We start from the raw sequence: 15,227 nt of genomic DNA on the forward strand, positions 1-15,227 counted from the left end.
CTAAAAAAACTAAAAAAACTAAAAAAAGGTAAAAAACTAAAAAAAATAAAAAATAAAAAAAAACTAAAAAAAAGGAAAAAACTGAAAAATAAGCTAAAATAAAGGTAAAAACCAATAAAAAACTAAAAAAAGGAAAAAACTAATAAATGACGACACTCAAAGAGAAAGCGACCAGGACAAAAGGAATGTTCGATTAGCAATCAACAAAGCACCGGGACACAGGGAGTATAAATGACGACCAGGACATAAGTAAAAAAAAAAAACTATCTATATATATAAAAATAAGTTGTCTGTGGATCTGTGGATCGTGGATCAGGTGACGTCACCTGAAAAAACTGGATCAGGTGACGTCAAAACTGAAAAAACTAAAAAAAGGCAAAAACTACAAAAAAAACTAAAAACTAATAAAAAAAATAAAAAAGCTAAAAAACTAAAAAAACTAAAAAAAGGCAAAAACTACAAAAAAAACTAAAAACTAATAAAAAAGCTAAAAAACTAAAAAAACTAAAAAAAAGGCAAAAACTACAAAAAAACTAAAAACTAATAAAAAAAATAAAAAAGCTAAAAAACTAAAAAAACTAAAAAAACTAAAAAAAGGTAAAAAACTAAAAAAACTAAAAACTAAAAAAAAACTAAAAAAGGTAAAAACTAAAAGAACTAAAAAAGAAAAAAATAAATGACGACACTCAAAGAGAAAGCGACCAGGACAAAAGGAATGTTCGATTAGCAATCAACAAAGCACCGGGACACAGGGAGTATAAATGACGACCAGGACACAAGTAAAAAAAAAAAATTAACAAAACTAAAAAGAAGGTAAAAACTACAAAAAAACTAAAAAGAAAAAAAAACTAAAAACTAATAAAAAAGCTAAAAAATCTAAAAATCTAAATAAACTAAAAAAGAAAAAAAAAGGAAAAAAATAAAGGAGAAAAACAAAACTAAAAAACGAATGTATATACAGACCGGTACACCGGGATACAAATGACGACCGGGACACAGGGAATATAAATAACGACCGGGACACAGGGACACAACTACAACGGGGACACCGGGGGAAACAGGGGGATGTAAATGACGACCGGGACACCGGGACAGGGAATGGTCGATTAGCAATCACCATCAACAAAGCTCAAGGGCAATCATTAGAATCATGAGGTATAGATCTGAATACAGATTGTTTTCCCATGGACCATTATATGTTGCATGTTCAAGAGTCGGTAAACCTGACAATCTATTTATATGCAAAGACAATGGGACAGCAAAGAATGTTGTATATTCGCAAGTTTTACGTAGTTAAAACCATATATATATATATATATATCTATATTCACAGGTGGGACATAGGGACACAACTACAATGGCGCGTAACTATTATGGCGCGTAACGACTTACGCGCGCGGGGGGGGCTTGGGGGGGGGCGCGAAGCGCCCCCACCAACTAGGTGTTGGGGTGGCGCGAAGCGCCACCCCAACAGCTAGTAATAAATAATATAAATAAAGAACAACCTATAAATAAAGCACAAGGAAATACAAACAAAACACAACATGAATAACATAGTAATGTCTACTGATTACCAATCGGGGAAAAAATAACTGAGAGGATCATCGGCGCACATCTTTGGCGCAGTCCCTTGTCGGAGTATTGTTGGAGTATTTTTCGGAGTATTAGCCCGCAGATCCTCAGCGATGTCGTCAAGTAGCACTAGTGGAATGGCAAGTCCAAAACGAGAAATATCCTTTTTGTTTTTATGCCATTTTGGTAACTATATTAAGAATTATACCTAATCTGGTGGTAAGTTTGTCCACTTTTTGCTTATTAAGTAATTTTTCTTCGGATGAATCGCATTTTTCCTGTGTAATCCTAAACATTCATGTTAACTTCTTTTTTCCTGAGCCACAGTGTAAAGTTTGACAATTATTCTTTTCTTATACCTAAGTTTGCCTACAGTCATCTAATGAGCTACAGCAACATAATTCTGTATCTTCGTCCCAAAGTTAATAGGCAAAACTAGAAATTCCTGCACCTATATTTGGCTTATACATAAATTAAAATTAATATTTTTGACTAATGCTACGAAAACAGGAGGGAATGAAGGTAAACAAACATTAGCGTACTTTACCGTCCTATTAAAGATTTAAAGCCCCTCTCAACACATTTAGCCAGTGAAAAGGTTCATCCTGCACATTTTACCTAGGTAAAAATTTTACCGGTATTTTACCGGCTGAACTCGACCTAGGTCGAGTTCAGCCGGGCAAATCAGTTTGTTTTTAGGTATACACAACTTTTTTCCATGATATGCTTAAAAAATTGAAGAATATCTTAGCAGCTCTACTGCTATTATATCTCCCCCCGGGCACAATTTTAGGTTTCTTAGTGTTTTGCCAGTAGTAACTTTTATTACAGCTATTAAATGTGAATTATATTTTTCAGGGCATTACAGCACGAGTCCAAGAAACTCTCCTATTGCTCGTGCTACTCTCTATAATTGTTATGGGTTTGGTTGTGACACTTTCAGCTCTCTTGGACAGAAGCCAAGCGACATTTGATCTGCTTTTTAGTAAGCTTTTCTTAATATCTTTTTCTCTTGTAACTGACAAATTATTTTAATTTTGAAATCATTTGTCTTTAGGTTTGGAGTTACCAAGGTGAAGCCTACTCCCCATTAAAGAGGAGTGTGAATATGAAGTCGAGATACCGGTCTTTCAATTCTCGGTTTGTCCACTAAATTGTATTAAAAGCTAATATAAATACTAATTAATTATATTATACTAATTATAAACATGAATTTACTATATTTAAGGTTCCTTACAAGGGTGGGGGCATTTAATTTTATAAGATAGCAATGTAGAGATGTGAGCAAGGTAGGGAAATAATTTGTGGTAATGGAAATTTTATATGAAAAATATGACGTCAGTCTTACTGAACACATGACCCACACACCTAACGGGTGTTGCAACTATCAGATTGTGATAATATAATGATATTATATTATAACTATCTTAAATATATATAATGATAATATATATATGATAATATATAATAATAAATGATAATATTTAAATATATAATGATATTATATTATAACTATATATAAAGCTTAACTATCAGATAGCGATAATATATTAGATGACCATGATATCCAGCCCAACGGTTAAAGGTGACATTCCAGCGATAGAAACTCCTCACAACTTAAGCTAACTTTGCTCCTTTATGATGCCGTAACAGAATGATAAAAAGAAATACGAATTGGCCTTATATTAGCCAAATGAAAATCGAAGGAAACGAGTTCAAAATAGAAGCAAAAAGTTTATCGTATCAATTGCATATCTGAAACCTGGATTTCTGTAAATTTTGATGTGCCTATGCATTTAACATAAGAAAGACTGTGTTTGCTATTCATTAAGTGCTTAACATTACTTGATTCTTTCATTTGGAGGTGGTTAATTTAATGAACGGACAAAATATGGATGTTTATTAAATATAATGAACAGGCAATATTTGGACTTCCTCTAACAGGTCCCAGAGGCTTGCAGATGGCATTGAATTGGTTGGTATTTTCTTGTTTAGATGCACCTCTACGGAATATAGCAGACAGGGGCGGGGGAAGGGGGAGGAGATTGCGATAGTAGTAAGCCATTTGTTATGATCACACTGATTCTGCAATTATGTTGAATTATTTATTTCTCTAATATTGAGGAACATCAGAGATATGTAAATAAGGTTACAAAAATAAGGAACAACAACACAGTAGGTCTAGGAAAATAACTGAACAGAATGCATCGACCAAAGATGACGAATAGTTGAAATTTTGGATGTTTAATAAATTCTGGAAAAATGAGTACGGTTATGGATAGAAAAACTATTCACAAAGATTTGCGGCATAAGTTATCCATTTTAATCTGAGCCCTTTTCAATTTGAAATTTTGAGACCTCTTCATTGTTACTAAAACATTATAAAGATAAAAAAATATAAAGATTAACGCAATATGCAAAATGAAAAAATAGAAATATAAAACAACAGGCTAAAGTTTTAAATTTTGAGATTGAACTACATAAAGCAAAAACGCCGGAATATTTTGGGCTTGCAACTGAAAAACTTTATCATTGTAGAAAATAAGAAAAAGAACTAGAAAAATATATCCAAAAAAATATTCGATCAGAAAAATGTTTTTCAGTTATTTTCCAAAAGGGCTAAGGTGCTCAAAATTATATGCCAATTAACTATTGTCCTTAGAAATCTAAGGTTTGATACACAGAAAACAAGCTTCCAATATGAAATTGAAACAAAATTGAATAACCATTTCTTGCAAAAATACATTGGACTTTTAGGAAATTATGAAATCTGGAAAATCATTAGTTGGGGCATAAACACAGGTGAGGGCGATTTCAGATGACATCCTTAATACAATATTTTAAATAAAAACATAAACTGTAATATATTAAAATCGTTCTATCGAAGAAAAAATGGCAGTTCAGAAAGTTAGCGCGCATGAAGTATGAACTTACATTGTGAAAGTCAATGTGATTAAATAAACTTTGAAAATGCTAATGATAATATAAGAAGTTGATATATTTCCTCTGGGGGTAGCAGACGAACAAACCCTTTCATATTTTTAAATTTAGTTCAATTGGTAGGCTTTTCACCTCTTCTCTTTTTAGTCAACTTTATTTGCATTAGCCCAAGCTATGTGTTGGATTTTATTACCAAAAAATATTTTACTTTTGTAGGATTTCAATCAGACAATTTTGTGGTTGTTGGATCTTCAGTTATTATTATTATTATTGTTATTTTTATGGATCCTCCTTGGTTTTTGTATTATTTGGAACTGTATTTGTGTACACTGCTGTTTTATTAAGAGGAGTACTAATCAATTTGGGAAAGTAATAGAAGAATGTTTTTAAGATGCGAGATTTTTTCCTTTGTGTATGGGTACCTTCTTTCTTTTTGTTATTTTCATGTCTATTTAATTGTGACACGTGTTTTCCAAGAAAGGGACCAGGGGACAGTGGCTGTCAAAGATGGGAGCCGAAAGGATAAGGCGAAATACTTCTATTTCAATCAAAGCTTCTTGAAGTACCCCCCCCCCTGGAAAAATTTCCTTACCAGAATCCTCTTTCTTGAGTGTTGTTGTTTTCTCTTTCCATTGATAAAGTTGCTTGACGTGAAGCTAAAATACTCGGCCCTTGTTCGTTTGCTTTGTTCGCTTTTGAAAATGTCTAACCCACTGTTATATATTTCTCTGCTATCATTTATTTATATTGTCCTAATTAAGAGTCGACTTTGACACCTACTATAATCAGAAATTTGTTAAAGCTCTTTTTTCAATTTGCATGACATGCGCCTTGGGTATGCGCCTCGTGCATGCGCCTTGGATTACAGAATTAAAGTCACCAACTAGATGGGCTACTAGATAAAGCACAATTTTGGCTTGGAAAGGGAACTAATCCCTCTTTTCTCTTTGGTCTTGATCTTTATAGAAAACCTAATACCAAACCATCTTCCAGTCTCCGAGAGATCCACTGGAATCTATACAACAAGAGTTAAGTGCTCATATGGCACTTGTGATGAGGTCGGAAGAGCCAAGAGCTCATATGGTATGAGCTCTAGCAAAATTCTAAGAATCAATAGATTGCTTTAAAAGAAAAATCAGAGGCCTAATACCGGTCGGGATTTAAAATAAGAGCTCTGAGTCACGAGGTCCTTCTAAATATCAAAATTCAAGAAGTTCCGATCACCCACTCATAAGTTAAAAATACCTCAGTTTTTCTATTTTTTCCTCTCCCTTCAGCCCCCCAGATGGTCGAATCGGGGAAAACGACTTTATTGAGTCAATTTGTACAGCTCCCTGACACGCCTACTAATTTTAATCGTCCTAGCATGTCCAGAAGCACCAAACTCGCCAAAGCACTGAACCCCACCATCTAACTTCCCCAAAAAGAGCGGATCCAGTCTGGCTACGTCAGTCACGAATCTGCAACATTTATCGACATTCAGTGTCAACAGATCTGGTCGGGATTCGAAATGAGAGCTTTGAGACATGAGTTCCTTCTAAATATCAAATTTCATTAAAATCCGGTCACCCGTTCTTAAGTTAAAAATACCTCAATTTTTATAATTTTTCCAAATTAACAACCTCCAGCTTCCCCAAAGAGAACGGATCCGTACCAAATAATCTCGTATCTATAACTTGTGCTTATTCTTCCCATTACGTTTCATCCCGATCTCCCCACTCTAAGTGTTTTCCATAATTTCCGGTTTCCAAAATTTCTGTTTCCCCCCTCCAACCCTCTATGTCCTCGGATCTGATTCGAATTAAAAACGGAGCATCTGAGACATAAAATTCTTTTATGTATCAAATTTCATTAAGATCCGATCACCCATTCGTAAGATAGCTCGATTTTCACGTTTTCCAAGAATTTCGGTTTCCCCCTCCAACTTTCTTCAATGTCTCCGGATCTGGTCGGGATTGAAAATGAGAGTTCTAAAGCAGAAGATCCTTCTAGATATCAAATTTAATTAAGATCTGATCATCCGTTCGTAAATTAGAAATACCTCATTTTTCTAATTTTTCCGAATTACCCCCCCCCCCCCCCCAACTCCACCAATGAGAGCGGATCCGGTCTGGTTATGTCAGTCACCTATCTTGGAATTTCCACCAAGTTTCATCCTGATCTCTCCGCTTTAGGCGTTTTCCAAGATTTCCCCCCCCCCTAATGACACTGGATCCGGTCGGGATTTAAAATAAGAGATCTGAGTTTTGAGGTCCTTCTAAATATGAAATTTCATTAAGATACGATCACTCCGTAAGTTAAAATTACCTCATTTTTCTAATTTTTCAGAATTAACCCTCCTCCCAACTCCCCAAAAGAGAGCGGATCCGTTCCGGTTATGTCAATAACGTATCTAGGACTTATGCTTATTTTCCCACCAAGTTTCATCCCGATCCCTCCACTCTAAGAGTTTTCCAAGATTTTAGGTTTCCCCTTCAATTCCCCCCAATTTCACCGGATCCGGTCGGGATTTAAAATAAGAGCTCTGAAGACACGATATCCTTCCAGACATCAAATTTCATTAAGATCCCATCACCCTCGTAAGTTAAAAATACTTCATTTTTTCTATCTTTTCCGAATTAACGGGCTCCCCCCCCCCCAGATGGTGAAATCGGGAAAATGACTATTTCTAATTTAATCTGGTCCGGTCCCTGATACGCCTGCCAAATTTCATCGTCCTAGCTTACCTGGAAGTGCCTAAAGTAGCAAAACCGGGACAGACCGACAGAATTTGCGATCGCTATATGTCACTTGGTTAATACTAAGTGCCATAAAAATGAGAATATTCTTATATTATCCAGAAAAGGTCAGAATGGGTTGTTCTATTGTTGGTACAATTGTGCAGAGTGTCACGGATCACGAAGCAGGATTCGTGTCTCCCTGTAAATAGTAAAGTGTTTCTCTTTTAGTTTTTCTCAGTTCTTAATCAAATCATATAGCACTAAAATTATAGTAACATCTGAATCGGAATAAAACAGCGATTTTATTTTATATTTGTTCGAAACCCTGGGAATTAGGCAGCGGAGTCACGCAAAAAGACATCATATCCAATATGACATCATCTTGTATATGAAAATGCATTTTCTATCAAAAAGTGTACTGCACTTTAATGTGATATTTTGTACTTACAAAAGCACAGAGACATGGCAATTTTCTTTCAAATAAACCCTTAAACACCCTTCTAAGATGTTTCAGCGCCCCACAAACGGCGAATAAAAAAAGGGAAAAAGTAGGGGATAAAAAGCAGAAACGTTCCTGCTTCCTCACGAAAAACTGTCCATCCTTGTTAGTCAAGATGGAGGACTGTAGCTTTTCTAAATGGTGTTTTCGGTTATGGTGATTCCACCGGTGCAGTTTTATTTTGATCTGATATCATTTTGTGGGGTTTGAGGCTAAAAAATTTGCCATTAATAGCTGATTCAGGAACGGTAAGTTAATCTCGATTAGTCTTACTAGTAAAATTATTTCGAAAATAAATTTATGGAAATTTAGAAAAATAGTGGAAAACCCGAAAAATATCGTCAGATCGAAACCAAAAGTACATCATAGTAGAGAGTCATAGATTCAACAAGTGATTCACTCTACGATGTTCTAGCTAAGAAGAACAGAAGGTATTTCCAGTGTTTGATATTAATATAAATTCTACTTCCTGATGCTTTTCATATTCAGTTGCTAGAAACAGTCGGCAAAGTTAAGTCTTTTGCTAGCATTTCTGGCAAATATACATTTAACATATATTCTTAAAAGCTTTTGAACTAACCTGTAAACAATATGTCTATTTTCCTCTCATTAGGCTACACTTACGCGTTGCTGCTGTGTTGTTAATGTCTATGTTTGTCTTATCTCAAGAAGAATGAGAGATAGTCGATTGCCTTCAGGCAAAAAAACAAGACGAAAGGAAATGCACACTCTTTTGAACATTTAAAACGCAAAAATCTCTAGTTTCCAAAGGTTTTCCGCGCTCCATCGCATCACTTCATAGCTTTTAGGTTAGGTACTGGCTGGCTGACATTTACCCACACTGTCAATTATGCTGTATGAAGAAAATATTTTTAAAATCTAATAGAAAATATTAATCTACAATATTATGGAAAATATTTAGTAATATGGAATAAAATAATAGTTATAAAAAATGTTAATTAATTTGTTTGTCCTACTGAGACTTATTTGGGCCCATTCTCAGTGTCTCTTTTGGTTCTCTAAAGATGTGGAACTAATTTTATTCTGTTATATTAGATGTCTCTTTGGGCTTGCAAGAATACAGACTGTTTGGACTTGAGAGCTTTTTATGTGACAATGATTGTGTTACATTTGAACAACCGTTTATAACAATTGTAGAAAAACCCGACACTCATTAGCACCTTTAGCGCTCTTTTAAATGTGAAATTATTTCCAATTAATTGCAAATTACTGAATTTACTTTTATTACTTAATTTATTTATTTATTTTTTATTTTAAATTTATTGTAATTTTAATCTTAATTTATTGTAATTTTCTACTTTTTAATTTTATTATAATTTATTTAATTAATTAATGTACTTAAATTTTCGTTAACTGTAAATTAAAAGACATTAATTGTAAACTTAATGTCTCGTAGATAACTCTCTATGAGTTACCACAAACAAGCTAATTTTGCTCTCTTTGTTGACAATGCAGCACAATTCCTTTTTTTATTTAATATATTCAATTTCAATTAATTAAAGTAATTTAATTTATCAATATAGTTTAATTTAATAAATATTTTAATTATTTTAGAAATAATTTAATTTATTTCTTTTTTTTCAGACATGTGGGACTCATATTTACCATTTTTGTATTCCTGTGTATCGTTTTGTGGTGTTCTGATGCTGTTGCGTAAGTAAAGTTTTTTTTTTATCTGATTTAAATTAAGGGCTATAGAACTGCTGCATTATTAACATTTTTTTTTACTTTGAGAGTTTTAGGGCTTTTACTCTGATTTAAGATTCTCATGTTCACTTTCCTCTGGGGCTTGCTCCAGCTACATTAATGTTTCAGTATCCTCATAGAGGCTGTAGGTCCTTGAGATGATTGTATTTGAACCTGAAAAACCACAAGAGCTTATAAGCCCATTGAAACTATTGATTTTATCCTGGAAAGGAATTGGGCTGAAAACAATATACTATTAGTCTTAATAGTGAACCCTTTGGATGTGTTGTGGGTCTTCTACCACCTAAAGGTTTAATGGCCAGAAATTATTCCATATGTGGACCCAAAGTGGTTGTTTTGATGTTGAGACCCCATTCTGCCAGCTGAGAATTTAAGAGCTAGAAATTACCCCAGACATCGAAGTGTGTTGCCCGCTTTACGTTTTAGCTATTAAAAAGTTCCCCCCATTGAAATTATGAGTCTTAAAATACATACGGAGAGGGTGTTGGTGTCTTTTTGTGGTGCTCCAAGGAGATCAGCGAGCAGATCATCTATTAAGTGATCGAAATTATTAATGGGAGCCTGAAAAAAAGAATAAAAATTTTTATTCCCTTTAAACACTTATGATTTTCGGCTGTAAAGGAACTAATGAATAAGCCCCCTCAACACTCCAGCTATTTTTCCATGTATTAAGCTTAAAATGAAATATTATTAATCAGATGAGCAGTGACTCCTCAAATACCCCTTCTTAGAGGCAGGGCCCCTTTCAAGAGCAAAAAGCTACTAAAATGCGGCTCATATACTTAGGTTTTGTTGAAAAAATATCAAATGCAAACTTCAAGTTAACCCTCTTAGAAAGCATGATGTTAAATACTTATTTTCAAAATGCTACCATTTGCTAAAAGATTACACATTATTTTTAAAAGTAGCAATATCCTAGCTATTTCCCCTTTATTAACGCGAAAAAGTGTTATTTTAGCTATTTTTTTTTAGGGCCGGAGACATCTTGAAACCCCATCAAAACTGTCGAGAAGGTCCCATTATTACACTGAGAAGAAATTTTTATAGGATGGGTTAATATTCTCCTCTCCCTCTCAGAGGTTTAGGACAAGGTTCTCAACATCCTACTTATTTTAATTTTTTTAATCTCTACAAAATAGATTCATCTTGCGGAAAAAAAAATTATGCTTTTCGAGAAATTTGTATGATTTGCACCTACGCTAGAGCTGACAATATCGACTTTGCACAGCTTTGCAAAGAAAGTCCAGGACACAAAAGGTCATGGGGCACAGGTGTCTATGGGCTGGCAACTTCACTGCCATGGGGCTTGGCGGGCGTAGAAGGGCCTAAATCAAATTGCTTAGAGGGTGCAAGTCTTGAAGTGACCGCATATTCGGCTCTAGGATTGGTTGGAGCAGCTTCTGCCCTTGCTCTTTTGAGGGAGAGGGGAATTGGTTAGAATTAAGTTCTAGTTAAATTTACTTTTAGCAGCTCCCGCATAGCTTCTCATGTTCCTCAAGCATATCATCAAATTGCTTGTAATAACAAATAAAACTCTTTAGTCTTTCCAAATACCTTGAGCCGAATTTTAACATGTCCCCCAGTTAAATTGGCTTCTAGTAGCTCACACATAGTTGGCCATGTTCCCAAGCATATCATCAAAATTCTTGTAATAATTTTTTTATAGTTTTTCCAGATAACTTGAGTCTAATTTTAACATGTCCCCAGCTAGATTCGCTTCTAGTAGTTTACGCATTGCTGCCCATGTCCCGAAGCATATTTTAAATTCTTGTAGTAAAAAAAAAGAAAAAAAAAGTTTTTCCAAATAACTTGAACCTTAAAAATTCTAATTCTATAGCATTCGCAAAATCTCTATTGCTCTCTCAAAATCACTTAACGTCTACCTGCCACCCTCCCCCTCACTACACCAAGGTCAGGAAGTGGTGTCAGCTCCCAACATTACAGGGCCACGAAATCTGTTTTTTAACGTCTAGGGGAAAAGATTTGTATTTTCAGTGAAAATACAAAAAGCCTTTCCTCCATAAAAATAGTCTCCAAAATTACTGATTTGCTTTAAATATTTGACGTCAGTATCTTTTTTGCTGTATAGTTAAATATTATGCCATACTGAAATTTTCCAAGTGAAAATAAAACGTTTAAACCTTGAATATTCGGTCCTTTTCATGATTAAGTAACGACTAATAATTTACACCCGATCTATGCTCCCTTCCCCGAATAACTGTTGGATAATTAAATTAGATCTAATGGCATTTTTCATATAAAAATAGCAAACATTACCTCCTCCATTCCCCTTAAAAAATAAAAGATTTAGTGTAAATATAACATTCTCTTTTACATAACTTTGCGCAAAAATTTAACTAAAGGTATCTAATTTTGCAGACGAGTGCAGGTGTTAAAAGTGAGCTTTTTCGTCCAATTATTTAACCCTTAGGGTAGATGATACCTGCTCACCAATTATTTAACCCTTATGGTAGATGATACCTGCTCACGGTAAATAAGACCTAGCGGAAATACACCCTATGCACGAGGGATAATAACTAATGTGTGTTTACACACCTGTTAAAATATGCTTCGATTAGCAAGGGGCTTTCGAAATAGTAGAAAGATTTAGAGTAAATCTATATGACAGAAGAAAATAAGATTATTATACCTCCAATAAAACTTCTATATAGGAGGGTTACGTTGTTTATCGAATATAGAGAGTTATATCAGCTCAAATTCGAGTAATTATCTTGCCTCGTTTTTGGTTGGGGGGAGGGAAATATCCTTAATATAGATAGAGGCTTACCTGCTGGTATTTTTGGGACATATTTATTTTAGGAAATCGAGTTGCACGTTACAGGTCCAATTTAAGACTGATGAAAGTCCTCGTTTTGATACCCAATTTTATACCCCTCTCCCCGGGAACAAAGGAAATTACCCGATCCTGCTAGAAGAATAACTAGTCTTTTTTCCTAGAAAATCATACTGTACAACTGTATAACGATTCGCCATTGTTCCTGGAAATAGCGGAAAAATCCATTGTTTGCTGACAAAAAAGGCTCTGTGTGTGAAGCTAAAAAATATTTGGCTATGACCAATTTGGACTATGTCCCTACTTGGGGCCCTGAAGGTTTTTCCTGGCCCTTGCAGGTTTTTAAACAATCAAAGAAAAAATATTCCCTATGTTATAACGACCAAAAAATCATGATTTGGTGGGGGGGGGGGCCTGAAGATTTTTCCCTGGCCGTCGTGGTTTTTAAAACAGTAAAAAAAACATCCCCTATTAGGTGACATACCTGCATCTCCTAGAAAAAAAATCTATTATATATCAAAGCGCCTTGAAGAAAATTAATAATACCTGCGTCTTGACGAAGTTTATTTTATAAATTTTTGGCTGGGATTCGAGGGGGTGGGCCGTTTTCGGGCCAATTTAGGCATCACTACTCCCGTTTGTGCCGCTGATAGAAATTTTTAGATTCAGCGTATTAGAAAGTGGGAAATTTGTTTTTTTTATTCAATGGAGTAGAATTTTCTTTATGAAGATTGGGAATGGTAAGTCACTAAAAATATTCCAAGACTCCTGCTTGGAAAATATTAAAAATCCACTCAAGGGAAGTATTATTTGAATTATTTAAAAGCTCTGAGATTTCCTCTCATGCTAACCACCTTGATTGAAAAATTTGCCGACACGAATTGGATACTATTTACACTGTATGTACATTGAATAGACAACGCTTTCCTTGACAGTTAGTAAAAGATAAAGACTTTCTGTATTTTACACTAGCCTCTCATTAGCTTTTCTAGCCGTTGATACTTTTAAGATCCCCTATCAGTTTCTACTAAATTTGCTTTGGGAGTTCTCTGTAGTGCTGGGAGGATTTTCTAATAGGTCCTTTGTCTTTGAGACGGTCAGCCGACGTCGAGACTAGCGAAATGATTTTTGAAGGTACTAAATCCTCTTGAGGATCGTCAATTGAATTTTTTTTTGTCAACTTTGTACTCTGCTATGTCATTGTGCTTACTTGAGTGAGTCTAATGATTCTACGGGAAATATTGATCTTTAATGAAGCAGTGTGAAAAGGCCGCTTAGTAAATGTGAAAGCAGCTTTAATCTATACACCCATCATTGCGCACAGCCGTTGTGTTTAAATTGGGATTTTATTTATTTATTCTTGGTTTATTTTATTGGTGGACTAATTTTTTCTGTCTTTCAGTCTGTACACCGGTTGGTTTGGCTCATTTATTTACAGTTGTGAGTAATTTGCTTGTGAAGCCTTATTTCTTAAGGGATCTGGACGATGATTTAAACGTTGCCAGATTTGAAATGGCCAATTTACAAAGAAAGTTAGCTGTTTATTATACTGACCTTAATTCGACGAAAGTGACACGATCTTCATTGAGTAAACAATTAATGAGCGGAATGCACTCAGTTTTTAATGAGCGTGCAACATATCTTGATGAATTGAAGAAGAAGATTAAGCTAGTCAAAGAAGATATTACAAGATTAGGTATTTATACTGTTTATTCTCCTTTTCTTTCACATAAAAACCATTTTGGATATTAGGTTGATGATATACGTGTGATTGTGATAAAATTTATCACAATCGTATTCAAGTAAACGACAATTACATTATATGTGTAACAACAAAACTAAAAAGAAAAAAGAAAACGCTTGCTCAATTATATTTGTGTAATGACGCTGATAACAACAATGAATTTCTCAACTAATTTAAAATTAATTAAATTGAGAGTATTTGCCCCAATGGGCTGGACTGATCTCAGAATTAGGTCAAACATGGGCTGTGGTGAAAAAAGGATGAATTCTGCAAATATTCAAACTCACTCCAAGAAACACAACAAACTCCTAAAAACAGAAATTCAAACAAAGTAGAGGAACTGTAGGCTAAGTAAAAAACGACGTAACGCATGTGGAAATAAACCCTCTAAATCTATTGAGAACCCAACAACATAATAGAGAATAAATGCCGCCAATCCGTTGGACTTGCTTGGTTTCAGGGAATGGGCTATAGGCTCCTTAAAATTGTCCTATAATCCCTTTTGAATTTCTTTGACGTAGTTCGAAGAAGTAGAACTTGAATCTGCCGCAACTTGCTGGGCTTCACGGAGCATATTTGTAAATATTGTATTTTAACTATTTTACTGCGCCTTTTCATTTCCATTTCATATTCTTTTAAATCATTGAGAGGTCATTTGGTCTTATGTTTAGATAGAAAAGACATATCGCTTAGAAACCATCAAAAATTGCAAAAGGAAGCGCGGAAATCCTAAATATATTAACTTTATCTGAATTTCCTTACTTAAGCCTGTTGAAGGATCACTTGTCTCCAGGAATTTAATAATCCCCCCTAAAAAACACTAATTTCTAGGAATTAGCCATGGAAAATTGAAAATATCTTCCATGGCTCTCTATGGCCATGGAAGGGTTGGTGACCTTATATTTCCTGGAGATGTCGCCATTGCTGTGCCACAAAGGGAGACGCAGGAGAAACTTAGCATATCTGTAAAATTTCTAGGAATCAGTATTTTAGAGAAGGGAAATGACCGTGAAAAGCCACATACCTGTTCATTTACTCTTGCTTCTTTCTGTTTATTCATTTGAGGCTTTTTTTATTAGCTGTGTACTGTAAAAATTGAAAATCTTCAAAGCGGAAGGCTAATACTTTCTTTAAAATAAATAATACAAAGGAAAAATTAAAGTATCGTAGTGATAATGAATGTAAAATGAATTCTCAATCAGAAGAAAAAGCCATGGAAGGGTTGGTGAC

General features: G+C 34.5%; 1 protein-coding gene across 1 annotated transcript in view; it reads left to right on the forward strand.

The window, feature by feature from the left end:
- LOC136031116 (limb region 1 protein homolog) overlaps nucleotides 1–15,227 on the forward strand; it is a 52,008-nt gene that overhangs the window by 26,113 nt on the left and 10,668 nt on the right. The window contains exons 5-7 of the mRNA XM_065710428.1: nucleotides 2,431–2,557; nucleotides 9,337–9,405; nucleotides 13,656–13,949. Coding sequence (XP_065566500.1) covers nucleotides 2,431–2,557; nucleotides 9,337–9,405; nucleotides 13,656–13,949 — 490 coding nt within the window. The remainder of the gene's footprint in view (nucleotides 1–2,430; nucleotides 2,558–9,336; nucleotides 9,406–13,655; nucleotides 13,950–15,227) is intronic.

The sequence above is a fragment of the Artemia franciscana genome, chromosome 9, assembly GCF_032884065.1.
Source record: "Artemia franciscana chromosome 9, ASM3288406v1, whole genome shotgun sequence".
NCBI classification, from domain to species: Eukaryota; Metazoa; Arthropoda; class Branchiopoda; order Anostraca; family Artemiidae; genus Artemia; species Artemia franciscana.